General features: G+C 36.1%; 3 protein-coding genes across 3 annotated transcripts; 2 read left to right on the top strand and 1 right to left on the bottom strand.

The window, feature by feature from the left end:
- Positions 1-594: 594 nt before the first annotated feature.
- On the bottom strand, positions 595-2,146 carry LOC146140499 (mammalian ependymin-related protein 1-like). The gene is made up of 6 exons (XM_083392639.1): positions 2,080-2,146; positions 1,966-2,000; positions 1,453-1,587; positions 1,056-1,236; positions 833-932; positions 595-670 (listed from the first exon to the last, which is right to left on the bottom strand). The coding sequence occupies exons 1-6, from the start codon at positions 2,144-2,146 to the stop codon at positions 595-597; spliced, it is 594 nt and encodes a 197-aa protein (XP_083248765.1).
- A 1,641-nt stretch (positions 2,147-3,787) lies between these two features.
- Positions 3,788-6,201, top strand: LOC146140498 (mammalian ependymin-related protein 1-like). Its single transcript, XM_083392638.1, has 5 exons — positions 3,788-3,796; positions 4,053-4,187; positions 4,418-4,613; positions 4,924-5,026; positions 6,129-6,201. The coding sequence occupies exons 1-5, from the start codon at positions 3,788-3,790 to the stop codon at positions 6,199-6,201; spliced, it is 516 nt and encodes a 171-aa protein (XP_083248764.1).
- Positions 6,202-14,635: 8,434 nt separating this feature from the next.
- Positions 14,636-24,763, top strand: LOC146140497 (protein dpy-30 homolog). The gene is made up of 5 exons (XM_083391466.1): positions 14,636-14,802; positions 18,597-18,679; positions 19,299-19,352; positions 23,511-23,650; positions 24,217-24,763. The coding sequence occupies exons 1-5, from the start codon at positions 14,793-14,795 to the stop codon at positions 24,296-24,298; spliced, it is 369 nt and encodes a 122-aa protein (XP_083247592.1). The 5' UTR covers positions 14,636-14,792; the 3' UTR covers positions 24,299-24,763.
- Positions 24,764-26,680: the final 1,917 nt, after the last annotated feature.

Raw genomic sequence — 26,680 nt, 5'->3', positions numbered from 1 at the left:
TGAAGGCCGTTTGCGTTACCAAGTCTTTATTAAACTTACCCGACAATACCGTTATATGCATTAGTGACCTCACAGCCCAATGGATTGCTTCATATTGTTTAATCATGCAAATTTTAGGTTGATTTCGCAAATTATCGCGCGTAGTGCAGGTGTAATTTATTTGCATAGCAGGTACAACTACATTTAGTCCTTTATTAGTTAGAAAATAAGTTTACCCTGTGCAATGCCGGGTACTTCATCTAGTTTCCTCAAAACGAGGAGGTTTGTGTGTCAGTGAGTGTGTGTGCTCGCTTCTGATGCGTTTCAGTGGTCTGCTTGTCTTGGCACTATGGGGAGTTAATCGTCACAGAACAGTAGGAGCGAACTGCGCACTCGCCTCTAAGAAACTGTAGGGGGGGGGTCAAGTTGCGGAGATAGCACCAGACCCCTAAATCACAAAGTTACCGCCCTTCCTGCCACCAACAATCATCTTTTGGGTATTTTATTAATTATACAACATACACAAATGGTTTTTACACTGATCCAAAAATTAATTTAGCATTGATTTTAATAATTACTTGTACTCAAAAATTACTGTAGGCGTAGATGTATAGCCTAACCAAAGGTGGTGCATTCCTTAGGGACGTCGAAAATTTCTGCGCTTGAAACACCCAGTTTGATGTCAAAGTATCTAAAAAATTTAAAAAAATTGTCGCTTAACCACCTGCGGATGACAGTTGCATAAAATATGTCGAGTGTTATAAGCCTATGTCTATTCGGGGTGACAAAAGCTTTTCCGAATAGTCTTATTTTGCGTAAAGGCATTTCCTGCTTATCGCGCTACTACACTTACTGGTAGTGGAAATGGACCTCGGTCCCCATTGAATTTTTTCCAAAGTAAGAAAGTTCGACCGGAAGACATCCGTGCGAAGTGAATAGTTGGTAGAACACCCCTGTCGCAAAGCCAAATAAGTTCATGATTTATTTTTATTGATTGATTACAGTGAGTTTTCGTGATATATAACTCGAAAATTTAAATATTTTACCTATACTTGAATTATATATTAATAGCCTACCGTCGGTCGCTTTGTGCATCCAGTTGTGCACCATTACACCCGTGTCATGGTCACTTAACGAACCAATGATAACTTCACCGAGTGAGGTTGAGTTAGGGTGCACTTCAACGGGAACAAAAGTGTGATTAAGCGCAATTTTGTCGCACTTTTTTGTCTTCATATCAACCCTGTAGTGAACCATCTGAGTTAAAACAATAAACGTTAACTTTGTTTCGAATTTATCACGAGTTTCCTAAATATTACAAACTACCCACGCGAACTCCGGGATGACCAAGCGAAAGTTTAAATTAGATGGTTTCACTTCGCTTTCTGGCGTGAAAAAAATTGAAACAGAAAAAAAGTCAAGTCAAATTATTTTTATCGAAACCAATTGATATATTATCGAGAAATAGCTCACCTGCTTGTATAGATAAAGGCTGTCGTATCGAGCTTCAGTGCTGTTCATGTCTACATCTTCCTGTATACGAACTTTTTGAGTCTTTGCGTCATATGCCATGTGACCTCGTGAGAAAAAGTTGGTTCGATAGTCCGTCTGTATTACAACAAAATGTTACCTTGTCGAAGGTTGAAGCAAGTAAATATAATTACTCAAACTGTTTAAAACAGTGTTTCTCTAACGTTCCTAGCATGCGACACAGTCATAACGTTTGCGGAAATTTTCTATCCAACAATTTAATTGCCTTAATATTTTTTTGTAATTCAAAGGCTATTATTCCGAATTACAAAAAGTTCACGTCACACTTGAGAATCTATCGATGAACACTGGTCAGCCGCGGCACGCAGTTCAAGAATCACTGGTTTAAACTTTTCGTTTAAATTAAATAAAAACTATTTTAATTATATAGTCATTTATTTTTTAAATCTACTTAGTGCTTGCACATCAGTAAAAAAGCGATTGTAACATACTTACTGCAACAACGTAGGCTTCCCATTCGGGCGGGGCAACTAAACGAAAAATTAGAAATTACAAAACAATTAATTGTATAAAAAGAGTGTAAACTATCTATTATAGTAGACAACTTACCGCAGTCATGTGGTTGCTGAGAACTCGCAACACTAACAAGTGCGAAAATAGTTAAAAAAAATTTCATTTTGTTAGAAAAAGCTGCTCAAAGTCTAAAACATGTATTTCCTGATCTTCTGAATAAAAAATAAAAATATCTACTTATTTCTAAACTATTTTATTTCACAGTTTTAACAGTCTTACAACCAATTAAGAGACTGCTCTACTTAAACAATTTTGCAATGTCAGTAAAACGAATCAGCTACTGAAGTTAGCAAGCGATTTGACAAAAGGAATTTGATTACACAAAAATACCGCATGGTGTTTTATAATTAACTTTACCCACCAACTCCTTGCACGGCTTATGTACTAAGCCACTTTAAACGAACAGAGTCCAATACTCAACGACACAGCATGGCACAAAATGTTTGACAGCTATATTTAGGACAGTGTAAATAAGCCTCAGCACACAAGCTTGAGTAAATTATGTTGCTTTTAAGCGCATGCAAACATTTAAATTTAAACCCAGCTTTGGTACTATTCGCACGCGATAGCTTCTAGAACTCTGCAGGCTTGCTACAGTTAAATAGTCGTTTTGAGAGCGATATTAGCTCTGGCGTGTGCAACCTGTTAAACCGACGGGACAAATGGTGCATCTGGATTAGACCGCGGGCCTAACGTATTTTTCAGAGGACCAGACTCACTTTGACTTAAGTGTTGGCTAAACGAAAGTTTTGAAAATCGAATTTTCGTGTAACCTGAGAAATAAAGCACGTTAGGTTAAACAAGTGGTACGTTAGGTTAAACAAGTGCTGATTTTTCAGCCACGGAAGTTGCAAGGGCAGTTACTGAAGCAATTTTAAGTGTGCGACAACATAAACAGCAGAATAAGTAGTGCTATTGTTGATAGATTTGCCTACAAAAGCTACAAGGATTACTGTGCGAGTGACATATCAAGTGACATATGTTATTGCTAATAGTACGGTATTGCATGCTTTGTAGACACAAGGGGAGATTAAACTAAAACAAAATGTTCAGGTATATGCTTGTGGTAGCATTCCTACTTATTTCTGTTCAAGCACAGGAAAGAAAATGCGGTAAGAGTCCGATTAAAGGAAACTGGGATCCGAGCTTGTACAATGTGCGCAAAAGTCGACGGGTAATGAATGTGCACACATTTCAATACAGTTATTATGTTGATAATGGGATACGGCGTACGGGTCAAGTAAGGTGTTTTATTTGAAATTACCTCTAGTCCTAACCCTTACCCTAACTGAAGCTCAAACATTTAAACTCAAACTCAAACTTAAATTCAAACTCAAAATAAAATGTGTACGTTTTGTAGTGCACATCATCGGTAGTAAAGTGTGCACATTTCGACCTGCACAGTTTGTCGCATATTGTGCAAAAAACAATACGCCCTTGTGGTGGTAAGGGGTGCTTTATCAGTTATAATAAAAACAGACCCCGTGATTTCTATCTAAAAAAATAATTTTAACTGAAAAAAAAACACGCAAAAATGTTATCTTGTTATTGTCGTGTTACAATTTAAAATACAAATAAATTATGATATTTTATATATTTATTATAATTTTTGTATCTTAATGATAATACTAAAAATAAATAGTTTGGATACCTTAAATTTGTGCCATCAATATCAATACAGTTTACTAAAATTACCTTGTTTTATTGTTTTGTGATAGAATCTCCTCCTTATTTTCAAGCGTCTATGACAATGGTGAGTGAAATATAATACAAGTAGCGATAATAGTGATTTAAAAGTAAAATCGGGAAACAACGAAATGTCTTCAGCAGTTAAGCAACAGTTAATTATGCTGCCCCAAATTCTTAAATGTTTTGTTGTGTATATTGCCAGTCGATAGGCTCGGGCGACACCGGCGTACATCCTATTAGTTGACAAACCTGCGTGCGTTACTATAAGTATAAACAGAAGTGTAAATGGTTAAATGGTATTAACGAAACTGTGCTTCTAGTTTGACCACGAAACCAGCTTCTACCGGTCTGGATATTATTCCTACGACGGGGTGGGTCAAAAAGTTCGAATTATTGAAGTGGAAGATGAGCACGCCACAAGGCCACAGTACGATGAGTTGTTTCTGCACCGTGAGGTGATTAAGTTAGCTGCTGACTGCCAAATTATATAAAGTGCAGTGGTTCTTCTGTACTAAAGATTTCGTTGGAACACGGTCTCCATAGGTAGACCGCAAGCAGACGAACATGTTTTTATGCAGAATGGCAACTTTTTCTGGTAGAAATATACTGGCAATCGCTTAGTAATGTGTTTTTTGAAAAAAGGCAGGTAAGAAATAAATTATATAGATGAACACTTTTCTTTCAGAAAAAGCGCTTCAGGGTTGATTTAAAGACGAAGAAATGCAACGTTACTGATTTGAAATACCCTTTTCGCCACATAGGAGTGCCTATGGACGCTAGGTTTATCTCGGACCTCACCATCGGAGAAGTGGATACCGCTCCCGGCCTTGGTGTAACACTGTCCTTGTGGGAACAACGCATTGATGATACCGATGTATCCGGTAATAAGACTTTCTCACGTATTTTTGTTAAATAAGTACGCTTTTTATACGGAAATTGCAAATTATAACATTTATTCTATCGATAATATCAGATACGAGGCATTATAGGTAAGTTTTTAAACAAATAATCTTCTCCTAAATAACATTCATAGTATCACTGTTCTAAAAGGCAAATGATATGTAGCTTAAATGTTTTTTAGCAATAAACAATTTTGTCGCTAAATTTTAAAATACCAATCACGGAACCTTTCCAGATTTTAAGACAACCCTTAACACTATCCTAATTTTTTCTGGTCGTTAACGCTTGCAGGCAACATGACCATGGCGTTCACAAATAAAGAGTGCATACCGTTTACCGAGACATTTCATGGAATGGAAAAGATGTCAAATAAAATGATACACTACCAACGAACGTACGTACAAAACATTATTTTGACTTAAAAGCAACGTCAGTTAAGAAGATTTGAAAGGTTCTAGTACATGGGTTTTCAACCTTTTTTTGTTCATGGCCCACTAAATTAGTAAAAAATGGCGTTGGCCCATTATTAACTTTTAATGAAAAACACCAAGTTTCAACAACACAATAAGTTATTAAAGCTTTATATTATTTCAAATGTGTTACGTCCCCAATACTTAAATGGCGAGCGCCATGCGAGTAGCTCAATAAATGAAGTGGGAAAGCAAATATCAAGGGCAGCCATTAGAAAAGGAGCAGTCCATAATGAAATGCGCCGAGAGCGCCGAAAATTTTACGTATTACATTCCTATATCTTCTGATTTTGCGGTTTTACAGATTTTCTGAAAACTTTGAAGCCAGTCAAAGTCGTAAAAATTGTACATTTCTCGCGTTAATTCGTCTGATTAAAAAGTAAAAATTGAAACACAAGTAACACGGCACACCGGTTGCAGAGCAGTGGGAGCACTTTCCAATAATGCGTAAGCAAGGCGTTTGCTACGTTTGAACAACCTTCCCGGCAACCGTACCACACGTTGGGTGGCGAGAAACCTAACATATTGTAAAAAGAAATGATGTCACAAAGATAACAATAGGTCGAGGTGTTTGGTATTTATCTTTTGTGTTCATAGTGACATGATTTCTGATATCACTTTATGCCAAGCTCTGTGGCCCACTCAAAACAGCGCCATGGCCCACTGCTGGGCCATGGCCCATAGGTTGAAAACCTCTGTTCTAGTAAAACGTTTACTTAGCACAAGTCATATTATAGTTTGAATGAGTTTATAAATTTGAATGTTTAAGAAAATGAAATTTATTACTGAAGCGTGACAACATTTTCCAATTCGACATAATAGCCTACTTTTTTTACCGACGTGTAAAATTAAGGAAAATTTTGGCCGCGGGCACTAGTTTTATTAAAAAAACAGTTTTTACATAAATGAAAAAAATATAAAATACTCATTGTAAAAACCAACGAGGCAATACACTGAAATTACTTATAATCAACTTCTGTTAATTATAAAGCTTCCTACAACCGAAATTATATATTTTGAACGTAGATACTATGACGTTACTTTGGGTCTTAACAATCCGATGATGTTCGAAATCCCAAGTGAATGCATGCATCGATAGGCACTACACATGCCAAATCATAATTTCTGTAGTAATCGTTGCCAAGAATGTTTCGAATATCTGTTAAATGCACAGCTATTTAAAGTTCCAGCCTAAACCCTTATTCGCGTAATTGTGATTTTTGATTCTAATAAAGAGAAATGATTGTGCGCCTATGACGTAACAATGGAAAATTTATTTAAATGACCCGGTTAAAATTGTATTTTAATTTGACTCGCTATTGAAATCTACTGCGCACTCCTGACCTATAGACTGCTACTGTTTTTTTTTTATAAACATAAAGCAATTGTCTTTGAAATAATATCCGAAATTCTACAAACTGTAACGTTAATATAGTAATTTATTGCAAAGCAAGGTAAAGACATAGAAAAACATAACGAAACAAAAATACAGGCGGTGAGGGTTTAAACATGGTTTATGTTACGACATCACTAAGGAACGTCTGGCAAATATGTTTCTTGTAGTTCGCGGTTCGATAGATGAATCGATGCCAGACGATGATACACCTTAAAAAATTATAGAATGTAATGTTACAGTGTGTTATACGGCCATGACGAGGAGAAACAGCACAATATTACGACCTAATACCAGGCCTTATATCTCTTTCAATCCATCATCGCTCAAGCAGGCTAATTCTTGCGTTTTATTGCAACATGTCGGCCAAATTAACGTAATTTACCTACATCATTATCAAAAATGCCTTTTATTAGATTAGCAAATAAATTTTACCTGATTCCTGGCTGGAATAAATACTTGTCTTTCGGAATGTGTCGACCAAGTATTGTCCAATATCTTCGTTCGACATATTCTGCTTATGCAAGTGCAACATAAATAGGATTAGTAAGTAGTCTATCAAAGACATACATGATTAGTGCAAGTAAAAGTTCTAGAAAGAGCAGCAGAAAGATAGGCGCTATTTACAAACTTGAGAGAGTTGCTAACTTACGTCACTACAAAGACTTTGAATAAAAGTTGACATCTGTTGTTGTTGTTCTTCAAAACTTTTTGTTCTGGTTTTCTCTTTCACGGACGCAACATCTCGTTTCAAGGCTCGGATCACCTTTTGTTGCGTTGTGAACTTTTTCTCTAACGCCTGAACATAATATTATGTCGTTTTAAAAAGTAAGTCCGATATAATATTTACATAATAAAACAGACAACATTGAAAGGTAAACTTGGTGGTTGATCGTGTGTAAACAAGTTTGTAAACAAAACGTTTTGACATAATTTACAAGAGCGTAATTTATTACTAACAAAATCAGAATCGATTGTAATAAAAAGGTTTAACGTTCGCCAACAAATGAAAACAAAAATGTATTTCAACATTACAAATAGCATAGAACTAGATTTTTTATTTGAAATTGAGTCCTATTCGATATAGTTTATCTGCGGTTTTACATAGAAAATCATCTACACACCTTAATTAATTTTAAAGCCTTGTTGTGTTCCTTAAGAAGGTTATCGAAGTATTTTCCGCAGGAGGTCGAGTTATTGGGTTTGACAGCACCAGTATATCGCCAATCAGACGATTCAGGGTAGCTGTTGCTTCTTGGGCTACGCTTCCGTGTTATCAAGGAATGCGAAAGCACTTGAGCAACGCCCACATTCTCTAAAAATATTCACCTTTTAAGATTAAACTCTTAATTTAAAACTAATCTTCTAACAGCTTTAAATGATCAGAAATAAATCGTACTTGTGCGTGTTGGGGCTTATATATATTCTATATATATATTTTTATATATTCTAGTTTACGGTAATGGTATTTTGTTAGCGTTCTGTACCCAACGTGTCAAAAACTCGGGATATGTACGATGAGAAGGTTCGCTTTATTTACCTTTGGTGCAGCATGATTCGCAACTTGCTGTCGCTTCGGACCAACCTTCCGGGGACCTGCGCTGTTCTTCTCGATCAAATACACTGTCGTCATCAACGTCAATCATACACAATGGATCGTCGGACAAATTAGAACTTATCGAGATAAGATGATCGCGTGATCTGCACAGGAAAAAAAGAACTTTTTTTGATAAAAAATTGCGAACACAATATCACAGATTATAGAGAACTTTGGTATTTTTCAGGGAGAGTAAAATATGTATGAAATGTCTAATATTTAGCTCACGTCAAAGCATATACCTATCTACTTTCACTATCTGAATCTTATACTGCAATATTATACCCGCTCTGAGTTAGTCTCCTCTTCAAGCTGAGTACCTCCATTTCAAGTGAAGACACTCGACGTGTTTTCTTCTCAGCTTCCTTTACTTTTCCAAGAAGATTTCGAACCAATTCACTAGCTTGCTGCAGCTGAAAAGTAGGCAAACACAAAATAGTCATGTAGTCACGTTTTAAAACATTAACTGTTAAACTATAGGGTGCTATTTTTCAGGGGACATAAAATAAAAAATAAAATAAAACATTCATTAATTAAAAACTGGTATAATGAAGCCATTGCACTTTAGATTACCTTTCGAACAGTAGCAGCGTTTTGTTCGACCAGTTTTTGGTTGCTCTGTTCGAGATCGGAAACTGCTTCTTTCATTAGTTCCAGTTCTGTTTTTTCTGCTATGTCGTGCTGCAAATATATCAAATAAATGCTTGATTAATTATTATATTAATGTTGCTTTAATTTAGAGGGCTGCATCCATGTCAGGATTAACTTGATAGACATTCCCAAATGTTAGAATTTAAAGTGATTAGATTGTATACAATAGGCCTGGCAAATGGTAAAACAGAAATGAGAGAACAGTTCGGATCAGGCTGACAAATTTCGGTAAGTATCTCTGTAGGCATTTTGTGTAGGCCTATACTATATATGGGTGCCATTATCGCTGGCCAATACGACTCCAGAAGAGCTTGACAACACAATACACATTATGTATACGCATGTTTCAGTTGTTTGAAATGAGTAATGACTTTTTATCATTAATTATTTTCCTAATATACCTTTAATAACCTTATTTCAGATTTGTGAGAGACATTTCCCCACGTGCAAAATATTTAACCCGACGTTTACGGTCCGAATGAATTAAACTGACAATCAAAAAACCTTTTGATGCTGTTTACAAATACGAAAACAGGTGATTCATAAAACGGGGCTAGACCGTTAATATTAGACCTATAGCTTTTATTAAAGTTCCTCACCTCGTTGTTTGTCAACAAAAGATTGCGATCAGATTCCATATTGACACGTTCATTTCCACGTAGTCGCTGACCTAATTTACGACCAGAGTAATTTTTTGGTGATTTGTTCAACGACACAATTCTGGTTCGTGCCATTGTTGCCGGAATACGTTTAGGGCTGATGGTTAAAGTGGGGTCAACATTGTTTAATTTTACTGGTGATTTCGTACTATCATATGGCAAATGTTTGTTAGGTTGATGGACCATGTTTAACGACCTCGGTGACTTTAATCGTGACTTCATTTCTGAAGGTTTTGCTGCAGAACATTTTTCGTCGAAAAATGCGGTTTTCGTCGAATCGGAAATCGCGTTGGTTGAGCTTGACAGCTTTGGCATCGCTGCGGTCGATACCACTGTTTCAGAAGGTACGAGTAAATCCCGAGAGGAAGCATACCGCTTAAGGGGTGACTTGTAGGCTGATGATTCAGTTAAATCCGGTTGGCTCCAACGATTTTCAAATATTCCACCATGATAGGTCGGTTTTCCACGTTTCCTGTCCTTTGCAAGCTTTGCCCTGCGCCGCTTTTGAGCGGCAGCGGATTTTGACTGAGAGGACGTTGCTTCGTTTGAGGCGTCGATTGAATCTCGCGACTGAGTTTTGCTATGTTTACTGCTAGATTTCATTGCTGATTTCCTTATGACAATTTGCGGTAAACGATCACTGCGACTGTGTTGCGGTGATAACGCTGACTGAATGCGGGCGACTTTGGAAGCCATTGATGCGAGGAAATCTTTCTCCAAGGATGAATAATTAGGTCACACGGCAAATGAATTGTCGTAATTCAATGCAACTCGCCTATTTGTTAGCTGGTGTATGACGTTGTATCGCTACTCAATCGGTAAATGAATTAGCTGAATTTGGCGTGCCTTTTTATAGTGACAAGCCGCTTCGTGATTTACTAACTCACACCTTGCCCGTCTAAGCCATTGTTTCCGCCTTTCAGCGAGATAACTTAACGGGGACTCGAGCTCGGGTATAGAAGGTTCTATGGGGAGCGAAACGCGATACGTGTTTGCTTTTTAGCGGGCGACCCCTCATCTTTTGCCAGTAGCCGATAACACATCAGACATAAAATTAAGCCGTCTTATCCGTACATCGGTTTCTTGCACCTTAGTATCGGCGGTATCAAGTTTTTGTTGCACAACATTTGCGGAAATACACGGCTTGAACCGCTGTGGTGTGAAATGTGACAACTCCCCCTTTTTTTCTACTTTTCAAACTTGCTCGTAAATTGTTGAAAGACACACACACACATATGTGTTTATAATAAAAACTGTGATCTAGCGCCTCGGAAGCAGCTTTATGACCAACGATTACGGCTTCCGTATCAATAGTACACCGAAAAGCCATCGCAGACTCGCCGAATTTGTCGATCTATGATGCAAGCAGAGCAAGCCAGAAAAACAACTGACCTGCAGTGAGGTTCGAACTCACGACTTCCGGTCAAACCGGGACCGTCGCTCTACCAACTGAGCTATGCAGGCTTAGAGAGGAGCGAGTCGAGAAACAACCATACGCCAATACTTGCACATTCTGTTAGTACAAGCAACTTCACATTGGGGGATCATCAGTCCATATCAATCAATGAAAGACACACACACATATGTGTTTATAATAACAACTGTGATCTCCCCCCTTTCCCGTTTCCCGGGAGTGAAAAAATACGGGAAAAAGAGGAACCCTAACATGGACTACTGTTTAGTTGCGTACGAAAAAAGCTATTCTATTTTACTTATGTATCGATTTTATCGAATTCACGCTATAGTTAGTCAGCCAACCTGAACGAATAGAAAAAGGTATAGAGTTAACGTTTTGCGTTTGATTTTGGTTCGAATTCGAAATTTTGGTTCGAATTAGCCATTCAGGCCTGCATAACGATAAATGATACAATAATGGAACGAGCAAAAAAACTTCAGACCGCATACGGAAGTTGGTTTTCGAGCAAACTCATGCGCAGCTAAAAAACAGCCCAACTGCGCGAAGAGCGAAAAATGCTTTTATTTGGTTAAAATTGGCAAATCTTTTTGCATTTGGTTAAAATTGGCAAATATTAGGTGACGCATAAGGCAAATAAAGAGATCAAATAAAGCTCGCATTCGTAGTTTTATTTTAAGTATTCAATAGCACTTATTTATTTGTTTAAACAAGCGAAATAGACAAAATTGAAACGTTAAAAGGTAGATTTTTTAATTTTTTAAACCAAACTTTACTTCAACGTTAAAAGGTCTAGCTATACATCCAGAGGACAGAAATCATGGCGTTGGATCCCTTATCGTGGCTAAAGTTATATATTAATTTGGTATCAGATCGGCACCGAGAACACCCTAGTATCAACACTCGGCATTGGGTGTCGACTCCGATCTGGTATTATCGGACATCCCTGCTCCCACCCGCCCTGGATACACCATGCACTGTAGGTATTTATGTCAAAATCATCAAATTTCAATTTATTTTCGCAATCTCGGAATATGCAAGTTTTGTCGCGGTTGAAGTACGCCTGTGCATGCGACTACAGTTGGGCTCCGCAATATGCCGTATGAAGAAGGTCTGTTTTACATCGTTTTTCTATGTTTTATTATCTGGCAAATCTCTACGTTAAAATTTCGAGGCAGTGTGTCACAGTTGATTTAATGGAGTCAGACAGAACAGTGGTCCACGTCCTTTTTATTAAAATATACACAATCATGTGACCTTTGTGATACATTAAAGTTCTAACCAAATGTGGGTTAACATTTTGCAAACGCCGCTATTTTGAACTTGCAAAATGCGAGACCGACACATTGTGGCCGCTATGGCACCATATTGGACCAAATGTCGTTTTATCAGTTGTAATTTGGATTATATACTGAAATTAAATTTTGTTCCAATGGACTCCAGCCATTAAACCGAAATAAGAACAATTGAATAAACACAGTTCGGAATGAGACCAAATTCTAATACCTATAGGCAAATAGTCGTAAAAACGTCTAAATTGGATTAAGTCCGAACCACGTCAAAATAAGTCCTATGAAACCGTTTACCTTACACCAAGCCCCATTCCTAACATCATCGCTAACTCCGAACTCCTCCTATTAATTTAAAACATAACCCAGTTTCTAATCTTACCTGTTACCCATTACTATCCCCAAACAGGCACTAACTACCCCCGCCGATGCCAGACCGATGGCTCCCGATTGTCCCATGCTTATTGGTCAATTTAGTCTTATTCTGATGAATTTAGAACCTTGGTTCAGGTCTTATTAAACTGGGTATATCTCGCGACCCAAGCCTCTTGTGATAAAGAGCGGGTACAGAATTTTTGTTTGGAGGTTTAAATATTTTTTTGGAAATGACTTCACCAATTTATGGCATAAAAGATGTAACCTCAAGAAATTTGCTGTTCGCGGTCTAAATCGTGTGCAAATTGTGCAAATTAGTCTGTGACTCCATGAGAAGGTCTCAGGGGGGCCGCGAGTGCACTGAAAATTGACAAAAGCCACCGGTTAACCACACTTGCAAATCATAACTTTGCAACAAAGCATTAAACAAGTTTTTATCGGCAATGTCAAGCCAAGCAGTACAACGTTCGTCATTTCAATTTTCACTTAAATTGAGGCTATTATACTTCCTAGAACATAAAGCAACTTTTACCTTTTTAGTTTACAGAGCATATGAAACCTTTCGCTACAAAACCCTGTCCTAAACTAGGCACGCAAAATTACTGTACGGAAACAAAACAACAAACGTTAAACAATACGTAAGCAAGGCGATTGTTGCGTTTGGACAAACTTCCCGGCATCCGTACCACACGTTGTGAGGCGAAAAATGTAACACACTGTAAAAATAAATGATGCCTCGAACATAACATTAGGTCGAGGACGAGGTGTTTGCTATTTATCTGTCGGACTCTTTTGTGTTCATAATGACATGATTGATGATATTGCTGTATGCCAAGCTCTGTGGCACACTAAAAACAGCTATATGGCCCACTACTGGGCCTTTGCACATAGGTAGAAAACCTTTGGTCTAAACCAGCGGTTCCTAAACTGGGGTCCGCGGACCAATTGGGCCCCTTGGGGTCCGTGCAGCTGTTTCAGAGGGTCCGCAATAAGAATTGAATTAGTCTTTAAGTTTTTCAACATTAGTCTTTAGCGAATGTTTTTAAACATTATAGTATTAATCTATGTTTTGAACATTGTCTTTCACCAATCTTAGTCTTTATCAAAGCGTGTTTAATTGTCTCTGGTGACATCATAAAGCAACTATTATGCTGTACTATCTGCTATCAGCGAATCGTTTACATTAGTTAGAAAGTTATGACTGCACTAGTGTACTACAAGAAACATGCCTTAACTGACCCTTGATTTTTATAGGGCCGCGAAATATTAATAGGCAATTTGGGAACCACTGGTCTAAACTCTAAACGGAAAACATTTCCCGTTGATGAGAACCAAAAAGATTGTGGCATTTTTATTTGCATGAAAAACAACTTTTATCTTATGAGATATTTCACAGTCCTTTTAAAAATGTTGTTGTTGAGTACTTTAAATTTAATAGCTTTAAGCGTTGTATGGATTCAAGATCACTTTCTAATTGACTTGAACCGTGATAATGATAAAATATCCTTGAAGCAGTGCTACGCAACATTTTTTTTTACTTGCGGCACACCAACAGAACTAAAACAATTTGAGCGGCACTACAAAAGTTATGTCGATGGACAACGGACAACATCAGAAAATATCCCTATGCAGTCAAGAGAAAAATGGCATATTTACGATAATATGCGCCGAAGGTGCCGAAAATTTACGTATTACATTCCTTTATCTCCTGATTTAGTGTTTTTTCAAACTTCCTAAAATTTAGTGATGCGTTAGTGAATTTGATCATTGGTAGCCTATGTTGTATCTGTTCATCAGTGGCGAAAGGGCGTTACCATCATAGAGATTAGTGGTTACCATAGATACGATCTCTTTTGTTTTTATGTTTTTTTAATTGATATCTTAAATAATTTTATGTTGTTAAAAAATAATGGTTATTTTTTTTTAAATATATTCATATTAATAGATTTACATAAAAACGTTACACAAAGGTATCTGATTTTACTTTTTTATGACATCACATGTCAAGAATACTACTGGCGTTTTTCTTTTCGAATTAGTGAATACCACGCTGCCTCGGATAATCCTAAGTACATCGCATAAATTTTTTTTATAATAAAAATGGTTGTAGTATAATTTGTCTAATTTTTTAAATTTATAATATGTTTGCAGCATATAGGATTGACATTGTAATAAAACAAAAATTGGCGCGTTAATTTTCAATAAGAGAGAAAAGTGAGAAACACAGTTTTGATCAAAGGAATCGAAGTTTGCACGCTTTGCGACCAACACTCTACGCGCGATACAATAACGACTGTACAACAACGGTAGCCATGGCAGATGGTAAGATTTTTCATTATATTTATCTTATATATATGCAAATGATAAAACAATGTTTGAAACACGTGAAGAATTAAAATAAAACCGTACATTTACTTAACAAAAGTTGAATCGTATGGGCTAAAGTTACAAACAAACTTAAAACGTGTATAGAAACCACAGCCTACACATGTTTGTATATGGATGTGACACCAGGGTTTTAAACAAGTCATTTTGAAATGACTTAAATCTCAGTCATCCACTGTGGAAAGGGGTAATACTAATTTACGGAATGATGAATGGTCCAAATGGTCGGAACGCTCACTAACTTAAGTGTTACCCCGTTAAAACAATTATTAAACCAACGCACAATATTTGGGTTAGGGTGGGGGTTAGTGTTCGGGTGAAGGTGGGTCAAGTGTTATTATATTTAATAATAATACTGTGAGCGTTCCGACCATTCCGACCATTCATCATTCCGTAAATTAGTGTTACCCGTGAAAAGTATTGCAGGTGCACCCAATAGTTTTTTTTCAACCTTTTAAGTGCACCCCAAATATGTAAAATGCTCGTGCACCCTTATTTATCACTATACAGACATACATTTACAGTGCGATATAGAGTGCATAGGACAATCGTAAAGTGCACATGAGGTGTACTTTTTTTACCTTTGTTGCACCCTGCCAGTTCTTGTTGAGATCTTCCATGCTTTCCACACTGGCTAGTTAAGTCATTCTTAAAAACATAGTAAGAAGTCCAAGTCAAGTCATTTTGCAAAGAATTCAGGGTGCAGTATCCTACCCCTTTTCGTTTCGGGGCTTATGTTGCTAACAATAGTTGGGTTAGGGTGAGAGTTATAGTTTGGGTTCGGGTGGTTTAAGTATTATTGTTATTATTATATTAATTTTAACTTATTTTTGCCTTTTCTTACAATTTCAACTTTGACAACTAGTTTTGCTAACTGTTAAAATAAAAGATGTAAGATTCTAGACCAGCGCCAACATAAGTTCAAGTTCAAGTAGAGTCTTTTTGAATAAATAACAAGCCAAGTCATAATTAGAGCAAGTCAAATTTTGATGCAACTATTAAAATTGGTAAACGGAGTTGTATTATAAACAATACCGTATTTAAAAAATAAAACACAACATATAGCAATCAAATTGTTGTCCAAAACTTGAATTAATTTTTAATCGAATTTAAAAAAATGCTTATGAAAACACTTAAGACTTTCGTCAAGTCACAATCAAGTCATTCACTTAAGTCATTACAACACTGTGTGGGGGTTGTATTATTGTATGATTTACGTAAAATGCTCACATTTCTAGGACAATTGTTTAAAATCTGGTAATAGGTATTCTATACTTATGATGATTGTGACCCAGCGTGGTCCAATTACAGGTCTGCATATGTGTAATCTTATTTTTGGCCCAGTCATAAAATCAAAAATATTATTTCAAGTAGCCCGACCTTAAATTGCCTGCCACAGGTTGATGTATTTGCCCTAGTTTTATTCGCTCCTTGTAGTGCCCTTAAACTTTATTTTTTGGCAACTTTAACCATGTATTTACGCTATTTTTTTTGCAGTATGTTAAGTTTTTTTTTTGCAGTAATGTGGTATGTCAATGTTTTAAGCAGGGAGCTCGCCATGTAATATGGGGGTTTAGAAAATCTTGACAGCCCCCTTAAAAATCTCGGTTAATATTGATCACAAAAACTAAAATAGCCCTGGCTGCAACATTGCACCTTGCTTTAAAAACTTGTCTGTGTTTATTATAGTTGTCACCCTTGGGTGTTCACTTATCATCCAAGTATTCTCAAACAGGCATAATAACATCGTGGTTGTAACAGGCAATATCATTCCATCTACAACAATAAAACGTGAGGCTAGAAAAATGGGTCGCTTACAGGAAGTGAACATGCGCTATCTATCGTCGACAGACCTGTCTTGGATTAATTTTGATTTTTCAGTTTGTAAAAATTGAACAATTTATGGTCTGTCATCATGAAAGTAGGCAATACCATTTTGGCAAGTTTTAACCTCTGTAACAAGCTACTAGCTCGATAGATTTGTGGTCTTATGCAAGTTTTTCCTGACTTCCATGGATTTAACAAAAAAAATTTGCTTTGTACAAAATGTCCATTTAATCTATTCATGAACATGCCAAATAGCAAAAATTTAGTACTGTTTAATCCATGGTAATCTTGAACTCTACGACACTTTTTGTTGCATTTCGTTGAGATATCCAACGCATTCGTAGCAGTACATTTTATTTTTTGGATAACATCTGAGTTACATAGAATCGGCTATTCATTAAGTTACGCTCCATACAGTTGGTGATAAGTATTGTTTATTTCACTGAAAGTGTAATAGTTTAACAACGTTTAATTACGATTTATATGTCACATCAGCTATTGTGACACCACATTTTTAAAGTGTTTCTTTCATGAGCAATTAAAATCAAAAGACAATTGGATATCAGTTAGTTAATGAGGTAAATTGTTGCATTTTCCAACATTTGGTAACATTTTCCGCATACGCCCTGATCCCTGGGGTGTTTAAACACATCCTTGTATAGGATTGGGTGATTTTTAGAAGTCACACTAAGCGTCTGCCTGTGACAGCATAATGTAAGTTTTACTGCCCCCACTTCAAAAATATAAAATCCTGGTTCCACCTCCTGCAACATGCGCCCACCATATCGAACAATTGCTTGTTTTGGCCTGCGACACAATATAGTTGGACACCGATGATCTAACCCAGCGTTTCTCAATCGTTAAATTTTACGTGTTACCGGCATTTATCTTCTGATTTTGCGATTTACAGATTTTCTGAAAACTTTTGAAGCCAGTCAAAGTCCTAAAAATTGTACATTTCTCGCGTTAATTCGACTGATTAAAAAGTAAAAATTGAAACACAAGTAACACACCTACGGGAATGTCGCGGCACAACGGTTGCGGAGCAGTTGGAGCACTCTAAACCAGGGAAAATTACTGCTCGCAAACAAAACAATAAACATAACAAAGAATAATACGTAAGTAAGGCGCTTGCTACAACCTTCCCGGCATCCGTACCACACGTTGGGTGGCGAGAAATCTAACATATTGTAAAAAGAAATGATGTCTCAAAGATAACAATAGGTTGATATGTTTGATTTATCTTTGGACTCTTTTGTGTTCATAGTGACATGATTTCTGATATCGCTGTATGCCAAGCTCTGTGGCCCACTGAAAACAGCGCTATGGCCCACTACTGGGCCATGGCCCATAGGTTGAAAACCTCTGACAAAATTAAACTAATATAAATAACAAATTATGGATACCATTTAAGTTAGTAGTGTTTTGAAACTCTTTTTGTTCATAATTAAATCTAGTAGGGAAAATGTGTCATTTTATTGTGTGAGCAAATGGTCAAGTGTTTCAATTGGGTCTGCAGGGTCAGGGACGTATCCAGAAATCCAAAAAGGAGGGGGATCCTAAATTTTAATAAAACTACTTTGGGCACATTTTTGCTTATAACATAACTTCAACAAAACAAATTTGGGCACTTTTTTGGTCATACATAACTCAAATAAAACTAGTTTGGGCTATTTTTGAATTCAGAAGAAGACTGGAGGCTGGATTTAGATAAAAAAAATGACTTTTAATTTTTTGCTAAGGTGAAAGTGCCCCAAATTGAAATGCGCTTAGGGTGAACACTGTTCAGCAGACATGGGCAACTTGTCCGTTTTAGTTGTCATTTTCGTATCTTCCTTGTTTGTCTATTTTAAAATACTTTTTCTTGCATTAGTTTTGAAAATTATTAACTATTTTTTGTTCAGTTGAAGCAACACCAGCTCCTACTGCTGATCCTGTGCCAGAAACTCCCATGGAGACTGACAAGACAGCTGCACCAGTGGCTAAAGTATTTCTTATTTCACAAATAAAACACATTTGTCTGTCAATTTTACTTAAATATTTATTTTAACTGTAAGGTGTGCCAAAAAAACAGACTTTTTTCAGGTGATTCAAATTAGTAGTTTAAAAGTTTAATTATTCAAAAAAAATTTTTTTAAAAGCATAGAAATATGTAAGGTGTAAACTCACCTTTGTGAAAGAATGGGTCTTATTGTTGGACTATGTCAAGTTTTTTTAGTCAAACATAATATAACACTTTCATAATTACTCAAATAAGTCTGGAAAAAACGTTTTCTGTTAATTTGTTAATAGGCTACCCAGCTATTTTCTTATCAATGTTTTAATATACTACATAAAAGTATGGGTTGTGTATGTGCAAGCCCCACTAAGGTTTTTCTATTTGCACAACATGCCTGTTAGCTGGTGTGGTATGCCTATTAATTTATAACCCCCCCCCCCTTTTTTTTTTGGAGTTTCTTAGAACACATATAATTGTATTGGTACTCAACGCTTTTAGTCTAATTGATGCACAGCTAAAAATTACAAAAATTTTCATTGCTAGTATTTTATTCAATTTGTAAAATTTTTTCTAAAGAGAGTGTTTTTTATTTTTTATTAATATATAGCAAGAGCCTGAGGTAACTCCACCAGATGAAGCTAGTCCAGCTACTGCTGTACAGGTATTTGTGAAACATATCTTTAATTTGTAGAATTATTTGTAAAACTTTAGTATTAAAAGGCCACTGTAAAAAGAAATATGCAACATTATGTCTTTTCGTAATAAGACCTAAACCTTTTAAAATAAGTCGTAATCACATCAGAATAAGATCTTCATGGCCTAAATAACATCTAAAACTGTAAAAAAGGTTGTGGGACTCGTTGGTTTTGGATACAGGGTTGTTCTTAGCAAAAATGTACACTCGCCAGGCCGGCGAGCGGCTATCAATCAGCACTCGCCCGGACGAAAAATCTTGTGTTTTTTATACGTTAAACAATAAACATTAGTTTTTTATAAAAGTGTTTGTTTATTTCCATGCGTGGATGAACAAATTAATGACCCATAAAGCAGGTTACGCTTAAAACAATGTTTTTTAGTGAAATATTTTTTACAATCTTTAGTGAAAAAAATAACACTGACAATTTAGTAGCCATAGCACGGCCTGCCTGTTTTCCATTTTTCTAAAAATCGCGCTATTTTTTTGTATTCTTTTTTTCTGTGCTTAAAGGACGTTTCACCGCAGGTTGCTTCGCGCCAGAAACAATTTGCAACATGTCACCTAACACTATAGTTCCTGGTTGAACAGCAAATAATGACAAAATAATTGTAAATTTACTACTAACTATTCGTTCGCAAAGTTAACAACCACATGCACCGGAGATTCTGTGCTGCGCGACGCCCTATAATTTTCCAAGGGTGTTCGCAATGGTTTCGATTTGTATCTTAACATAATTGCGATATAAAACATTTACAGACAGTTATTTTTTAAGCTTTGGCTTGGTTGGCCGATATGAACCTTAAGTGATCACAACAGCATACTTACGTAGACTAATTGCTAATTCTCAGCTGTAGTTAAATAACTCGGCAATAAAATATCGTAGTAATCTGTGGACCGTTTCGGTCCCTCAAAACATGAAAAAAACACTGCTTACAAATATTGTTATAAGACATTTGCATTCAAACTTATTGTTCTCAAAAACTGCAGCAATTGCTCTTAATTTCCCAATATAAACAATTAAATAAAATCAAAAAAGTAAAATTAATATCGCTGGGTACATTGCAAGCCCAATAAACTATTTCAAAGGCATCAACGACTGGGCGAAACATTTCAAAATTCAAAATGTTTAAATTAAACGATAAACCTTATAACTACTTGCCACTGCAGCAATGACGTCTGATTGTTTGCCAGTAAACAATTTTTTTGTAAACGTGACAAAGAGTCTTTATTACGATCATACAAAGGGACAAAGAGTCTTTATTACTAACATCGAACGTGACTTCGATTAACCTTATTATTTGTGTAGTGTTGAATATATTTGCATCTTATTGTTTATGGAAATAACTGGCTGGCGCTAACTAATATTTCTCCTGTTAGTGGTGCTTAACACAAGTTGTCATACACCAACTAATTAAATTTCTCACTGAAGCTACTCGGGCGAGTGGGTGTCAATCAGCACTCGCATTGGCAAGAGGGCGAGTGCTTAAGCCCAACCCTGGGATAGGTGATTAATTTGGGAAATAATATTTGGGTTAGAGTTGAAATTAAGTGTAGCTAGTGATGAAGTTAAGGGTGGGCTTTGAGGTAAAACTTAGGTTAGATTGGTTCTGTTTTTATGGGTCTTATTCTAATGAGTTCATAATATACCCTTCCTATAGTGACAGCAATTAATTGCAATTAATTTGCTAACATGTGTATATTTTACAAAAGTATATTATTCTAAAGCAGGGGTCGGCAAACCCTGGCATGCATGCCAAAAGTGGCACACAAGAAGATTTTTCAGGGCAAGCCAAATGATTTAACGCGGACTTTATATCCACTTAGGAAAGCGCAACTATTACATCAAGTGCTATGACATCATTAAAATTTATTTTTTTTTACTAACACTAACGTGAACTAAATGGTTGCACACATTTCCAATTCATGTCACAAATTAGTGTCTTAACTATTGTATTTAACATTATTTTTGTGGGCGTTAAACTTGTTATTTACGCAATGCCCTAAAATTGACGTGATGTTTACAATGTTAAAGCAGGGCATACTACATTACAAGCAAGCACGTGTGTTTATGTGTGACTGAGAAACCAAGCTAAAAGCGAACCTAATAGTTAACACTTCTAGGTATCGACTGAAAAGCGTCAAAGTATATTCCAAAATTGGGGACACAGTATTGTGTTTGTGACGGTTCGCTTTTTTTCATTGGGGTAGCCTACCTTTAAAGAATTTAACTGAAGCAATTAGGTTGATTGGTGTCTCCCAAGATACGGAAATCAGATGTCAGATCATTCGTAAGTTAGATGTCAGATCACAGCATATGGCTGCGGAGTCGGACTTGGGACTCGAGTAATACTAGGTAAAACCATGAGTCCGACTTGTGCACATTCGCAGTACCAAATTTCGAAACTGATAACTGTAAATTAGTAAGGTGGAATAACATATGGTGGCATATTTTCCATGGCCCCAATAATTGGATTGCTGAATATCCATCTTATTTTAGTAACATAAACAGTGAAATAGTAGAGTCTGGGCCGGGCTTAGGACTCGATGAAATCGCACATTTGGCCAGTGTCGGACTCGGGTTGTTTTAACCGAGTCTGGAGGTTGCCAGTGGAAAACCAAACATACCGAAATGTTTGGCACGCTAGTTTATAAAATATTGACTTTATTTATAAACTGGCACACTGCATACAAAAGGTTGCCGACTCCTGTTCTAAAGCATGATCGCCAACTGCATGTGCAGAGCTTTTTTTGGCACTCCGGGTTTCCGGCAGGGTATCGAAAAACCTCATAATTTGAACAAGTTCCAAAATTGTGTTGCAGTTCCTGATTTACAATGCCCACGACAATTTTTGCCATAAATTACTTTCAAGAAACACAAAAACTTTGTCAAAAGCCATAATTTGACAAATTTTGACATCATTGTAAATTTTGACCTATAAACTTCTTAAGAAAACAGTCCCCTAGGTGCTGAAAACAACTTTATTCTTTGATTCGTGGACAGACAAGTTCCTTTAAAAATTTTGACTTTAGTGGGCCCTAGTGATTGGTAAACATTTTCTAATGGTTCGAAAAAATGACCTGGATTTTTTCGTGTTTAACGCATATACTTCCAAATGGGTAACATTATAAACAATTGACATGTGAAGCATTTTTGTTGGATGGGATGCATGAAGAACATGAAACAGAATACAAAAACCAGGTTCTTGCACAAACTTAATTTTTCTCCCATATACTGAGTGCAATACAACAGTAATTCGGTCTGTGTATAAAAATGGTTATGTTTTAGTTTCACCTTACTACAGGCATGATCTGTTATGCAGTCCAATTTTGAGAATATGAAGTTACTATTGCTGCTTTAAATAATTGACCCTTAAGCTGTAAAGAACTGCGCTGAATGTTGACCTAAAGTTGCCCTTGAGTAGCTACATAACGCATTTTTATCCAATGTTTACCATATAATTTTACTTTTGCAACTAAATGCATTAAAGGAAATTGCAAACTCTGCACCTGGCATTATATATTAGCCGCTTGCACAATACCATTCGATTGGCAGTTAATGATTAGATTGGCAAGTAATTGATCACACAAAAAACACTGGCATTGCACTACATGGCTTTATTTATAGCAAGCACCAGAAATGTTTCCCACAGTTTCAGGCCTAATCCAAACTTGCCACTTGTTTATGTACAATTAGATGCAACAATCCACAATGCATAAATCATACCAGTTCTAATTACCTGATATAAATAGCTGATTTGGATTCAAATCATAAGGATCCGATATTTGGCTTTGAACATCCCTACTATTATCTAGTAGTCTTTTCAACCTGTGTTTTATTCCGTCAGTCTTGCTATTCTTATTTTGTTCTTATTTAGGGAGTCTGTTTAGTTTTTTTTGTTCTTACACATTTGTTGTATATATTATATTCAACTGAAACTGAAACACTTTGATAATAAAACTAAAATAAGTCCGAAAAAACATTTTCTTTGACTTTATTCATAGGCTTCATCTCATCAAAAATAAAAAATAAAACTCTTTTATTCTAGTGGTTCACACTCACCCCAATATAAAATATGCCTTGTGCAAACATATAAATTAAAGGTGTGTTTTATTTCTTCGCAGGAAGTTGTTAATGCAGAAAAAGAAAATACTGGAAAAACTCCTAAAACTGTAGAACTGCAGGCTCTTCCCACCCGGGCTTATTTGGATCAGACTGTTGTGCCAATTCTTCTTTCTGCTCTCTCCACTTTGGCTAAAGAAAGGTAGACTATTTTTGGTATTTATTCTCTTATCTAGTTATAGGTTTTTTGTGATGTGAAAACAAAACTTGCTATCATGAGCGTCAAAAACTTTTGAAGTTTTTGCTATTATAGAGAGAGAGACATGCAACAATTTTTAAAGACATGCAAAATCCTAAAACAAAATATGTTAATGTGACAACATTAGTTTTATAAGAAACCATATAGGTATATCTATACAATTTATAAACTATCACAAAATCAATTCCAAAAAGTTTCACATGTTCTTCATAGAACACAGCAAATAAACAAGCTGGGTATTAATAAACTGTGAGTGTGAACTGTGAAGGAAAATAGTGTCTAATAAATCTGTACTAGTATAATATTGGCTATTACTGTACAATGAATCAACATTTAGAAAAGTTCTAACATAAAATTTTGTCTTTATTGACATACATTTTATTGACATTTCTAAGCGTCCATTCCTCAGTACTTCATTGGCCTACACCTCTTATTTCTCTGTACCCCTGATAAAGCACACAGCCGTATTCCAATACTTTTCTATTAATAGAGGTATTTTTATTTTGTAGGCCTCCAAATCCTATCGAGTATTTGGCAGCATACTTACTGAAAAACAAGGATGAATTTAAGGCTGGAGTGCCAAAAGAATAAACACCAGTTACTAAAGGTCTCATTGAAAGCGCCTATGTTATTAGACTTGATTATTTCTGTCATGAGTATGTTAGTTATTTTTGTTTATAGGAATTTACCATTCCTTTTGATTGGGATATTCTCTTCAAATTTTTCACTTGGCTGTGTAAAACTTTTGTAATGTGACAACTGACAGCAAATTATTCGCCTTTGTGAAAATATTGTTTCGTTTTTTACCAACTACGAGTTTTGTTCAAGTTCTTGAGTTTTTTACTAACCTTCTTGATGGCAAATGTTGGGAATTGCTTCTTTTATAATGTGACGTATTTTAGCCACCAAAGTTTTGGCATTATCGAGTTGGCCTAATGTAAAAATACACACTTGTACGTTGGTAGGCGTCATTACATGTAAAGCCAAACTGTTGTATAAGTGTTGTGCGTTTACTCGGAACACGTTACGAAAAAATAAAATTCTTGTTCACTTTCATTCTTAATTTAATTGCGTTTGTGTTTTGAAATGTACCGTGGTGTTACTGTCATCACTAACTATTACTATCTAAAATTAGCAAACTAAGATATAGTTAACGTTCCACGGTAATGGGAATTCAAGGTTGTAAAAATTTACAACATATTTTAAAAATCTAAGCCATGCTTCATTTTTTTTCAAGTAACTTTGTGACCACTAGAACGTTTGAAATGTTAAACCTAAAAAAATGCCTAGTTTACTAAATAAATGATTAACTATACAAATAAAAAAACAGCTCCTCTGGTAATTTCAAGTACTACAAACGAAAAACACACGAAGAAAACAGCAGAAAAAAACGCGAGCAACGAAACGATAAGAAAACAATTAGCGATAACGTTTAGTTTAGTCCTTCAGCAGGTGCTTATAGCATCCCGAGAGCATCACGTCTGTTTTGATGTTCATGGTTTTACCCTTCTCATGCTATTATTGTAGCGGCACCAAAATCAATTAGGTGGCTTTGGGAAACCGCATGGAACGTCAAAACAGACGTGATGCTATAAGCACCTGCTGAAGGACTAAACGTTATCGCTAATTGTTTTCTTAATACACGACGATGAACTACTTTGCGGTATAATAAGATGAACTTTTTGAGAAACTTGAAAAGAAACAGATTAACCCTCGAGTTACTATAGGTTAAATTGTCAAAAAATGATATAGAAGCACAGCAAACCACCTGAAAAGCTAGCACAAAGTGAGAAAAACTGTCATTAAAAAAAAGTCATTGCACGCACGTCGCACAGGTTTTTCGGTTCAAAATATTATTTCAAAAATGCTAAATCAAAGAAATTATAAATCTCTGTGCTAAATTAACACACCAAAAGTAAATTGCGATTTGCATAAAGGGTAAAATCCCTTATATATTTTTTCCATTTGCAATTAGGTGATTAAAACAGGAAAAACATATATTATAGGGCATATCCATGGTAAAATGTAGATATATTTACCAGTACCCGGTTTCATCAAGAATCTTTTACTGAAAATTTCCGCAGTAATTATTTTACCAAACTATCGGTCCGGCACCTGATCCGTTAGAAATCAGTGCATTTCTAAGCAAAAAGGTCTACGACAATCAGGGCATCCAATGGCAGAAAAGTCTAGACTTTTAGACCTTGAGGTCCTGGCAATGCACTGATTTGGACCTTTAGGTAAACTCCCGGCGAAGATAAATTAAATATATTCATTAAAAGTTCAGAAAAGATAACAAAAAATATGAGATAGGATTAATAACACTTGACCCACCTAAACCCTAACGCTAACCCGGATCCTAACCCAAATAATGTGCGTTATTTTAATAATTCTTTAAATGCTGGGGAAAAAAGCCCAAACTCGGATGGTTTCTCGTCCATTGTATTTAAGATTATTACGTCACAAATTGAGGTATTGGGGCCTGAAGCGTTATAATTATTAAATTATCGCACATTATTTGGGTTAGGGCGCTGGTTAGCGTTTGGGTTTGGTTGGGTCAAGTATTGTTAAACTTAATCTTCTTATACACATTTGTTAATGTAAATTAGTGCATTGTCCAAGACCTCAAAGTCTAAAAGTTGGACTTTTTGATCCTTTGAATGCACTGATTGTCGTAGACCTTTTTGCTTAGAACTGCACTGATTTCTGACGGATGGGGTGAGAGGGGTTGGTAGCCGAGGTCGCATATACGGGCGTCTATGTCGCATATACGGGCGGTTGTTGGTCGCATATACGGGCGGAGATGTCGCATATACGGGCGTTCGCATAATGTCGCATATACGGGCGAATTTCTCTACTGAACATACTGTGTGGTGTAAGGCGTCAAAATGGCGTTCGAATAAATTTTTTAACTTAAAATTAAATAAATTCATTTTTTATGTTCCTAATCCTTCTTGTCACTTCAGTCGCGGT

This window comes from Ascidiella aspersa, chromosome 6, assembly GCF_963924565.1.
Source record: "Ascidiella aspersa chromosome 6, kaAscAspe10.2, whole genome shotgun sequence".
NCBI classification, from domain to species: domain Eukaryota; kingdom Metazoa; phylum Chordata; class Ascidiacea; order Phlebobranchia; family Ascidiidae; genus Ascidiella; species Ascidiella aspersa.
The sequence above is the reverse complement of the archived record's forward strand: the minus strand, read 5'-3'. Positions and strand labels throughout refer to the sequence as shown.

Bases quoted from the DNA above. Each gene is read 5' to 3' on its own strand.
- LOC146140497 (XM_083391466.1), top strand. The intron at 18,680-19,298 runs GTATTTCTTATT...ATTAATATATAG, and splicing joins CAGCTGCACCAGTGGCTAAA to CAAGAGCCTGAGGTAACTCC. The intron at 23,651-24,216 runs GTAGACTATTTT...TTTATTTTGTAG, and splicing joins TCCACTTTGGCTAAAGAAAG to GCCTCCAAATCCTATCGAGT.
- LOC146140499 (XM_083392639.1), bottom strand. From the start codon at position 2,146: ATGAAATTTTTTTTAACTATTTTCGCACTTGTTAGTGTTGCGAGTTCT. The intron at 1,237-1,452 runs GTGAGCTATTTC...GTTTTAACTCAG, and splicing joins GCCTTTATCTATACAAGCAG to ATGGTTCACTACAGGGTTGA. The intron at 671-832 runs GTAAGTGTAGTA...TAAATTTTTTAG, and splicing joins GAGGTCCATTTCCACTACCA to ATACTTTGACATCAAACTGG.
- LOC146140498 (XM_083392638.1), top strand. The intron at 4,188-4,417 runs GTGATTAAGTTA...CTTTTCTTTCAG, and splicing joins AGTTGTTTCTGCACCGTGAG to AAAAAGCGCTTCAGGGTTGA. The intron at 5,027-6,128 runs GTACGTACAAAA...TTTTGAACGTAG, and splicing joins ATGATACACTACCAACGAAC to ATACTATGACGTTACTTTGG.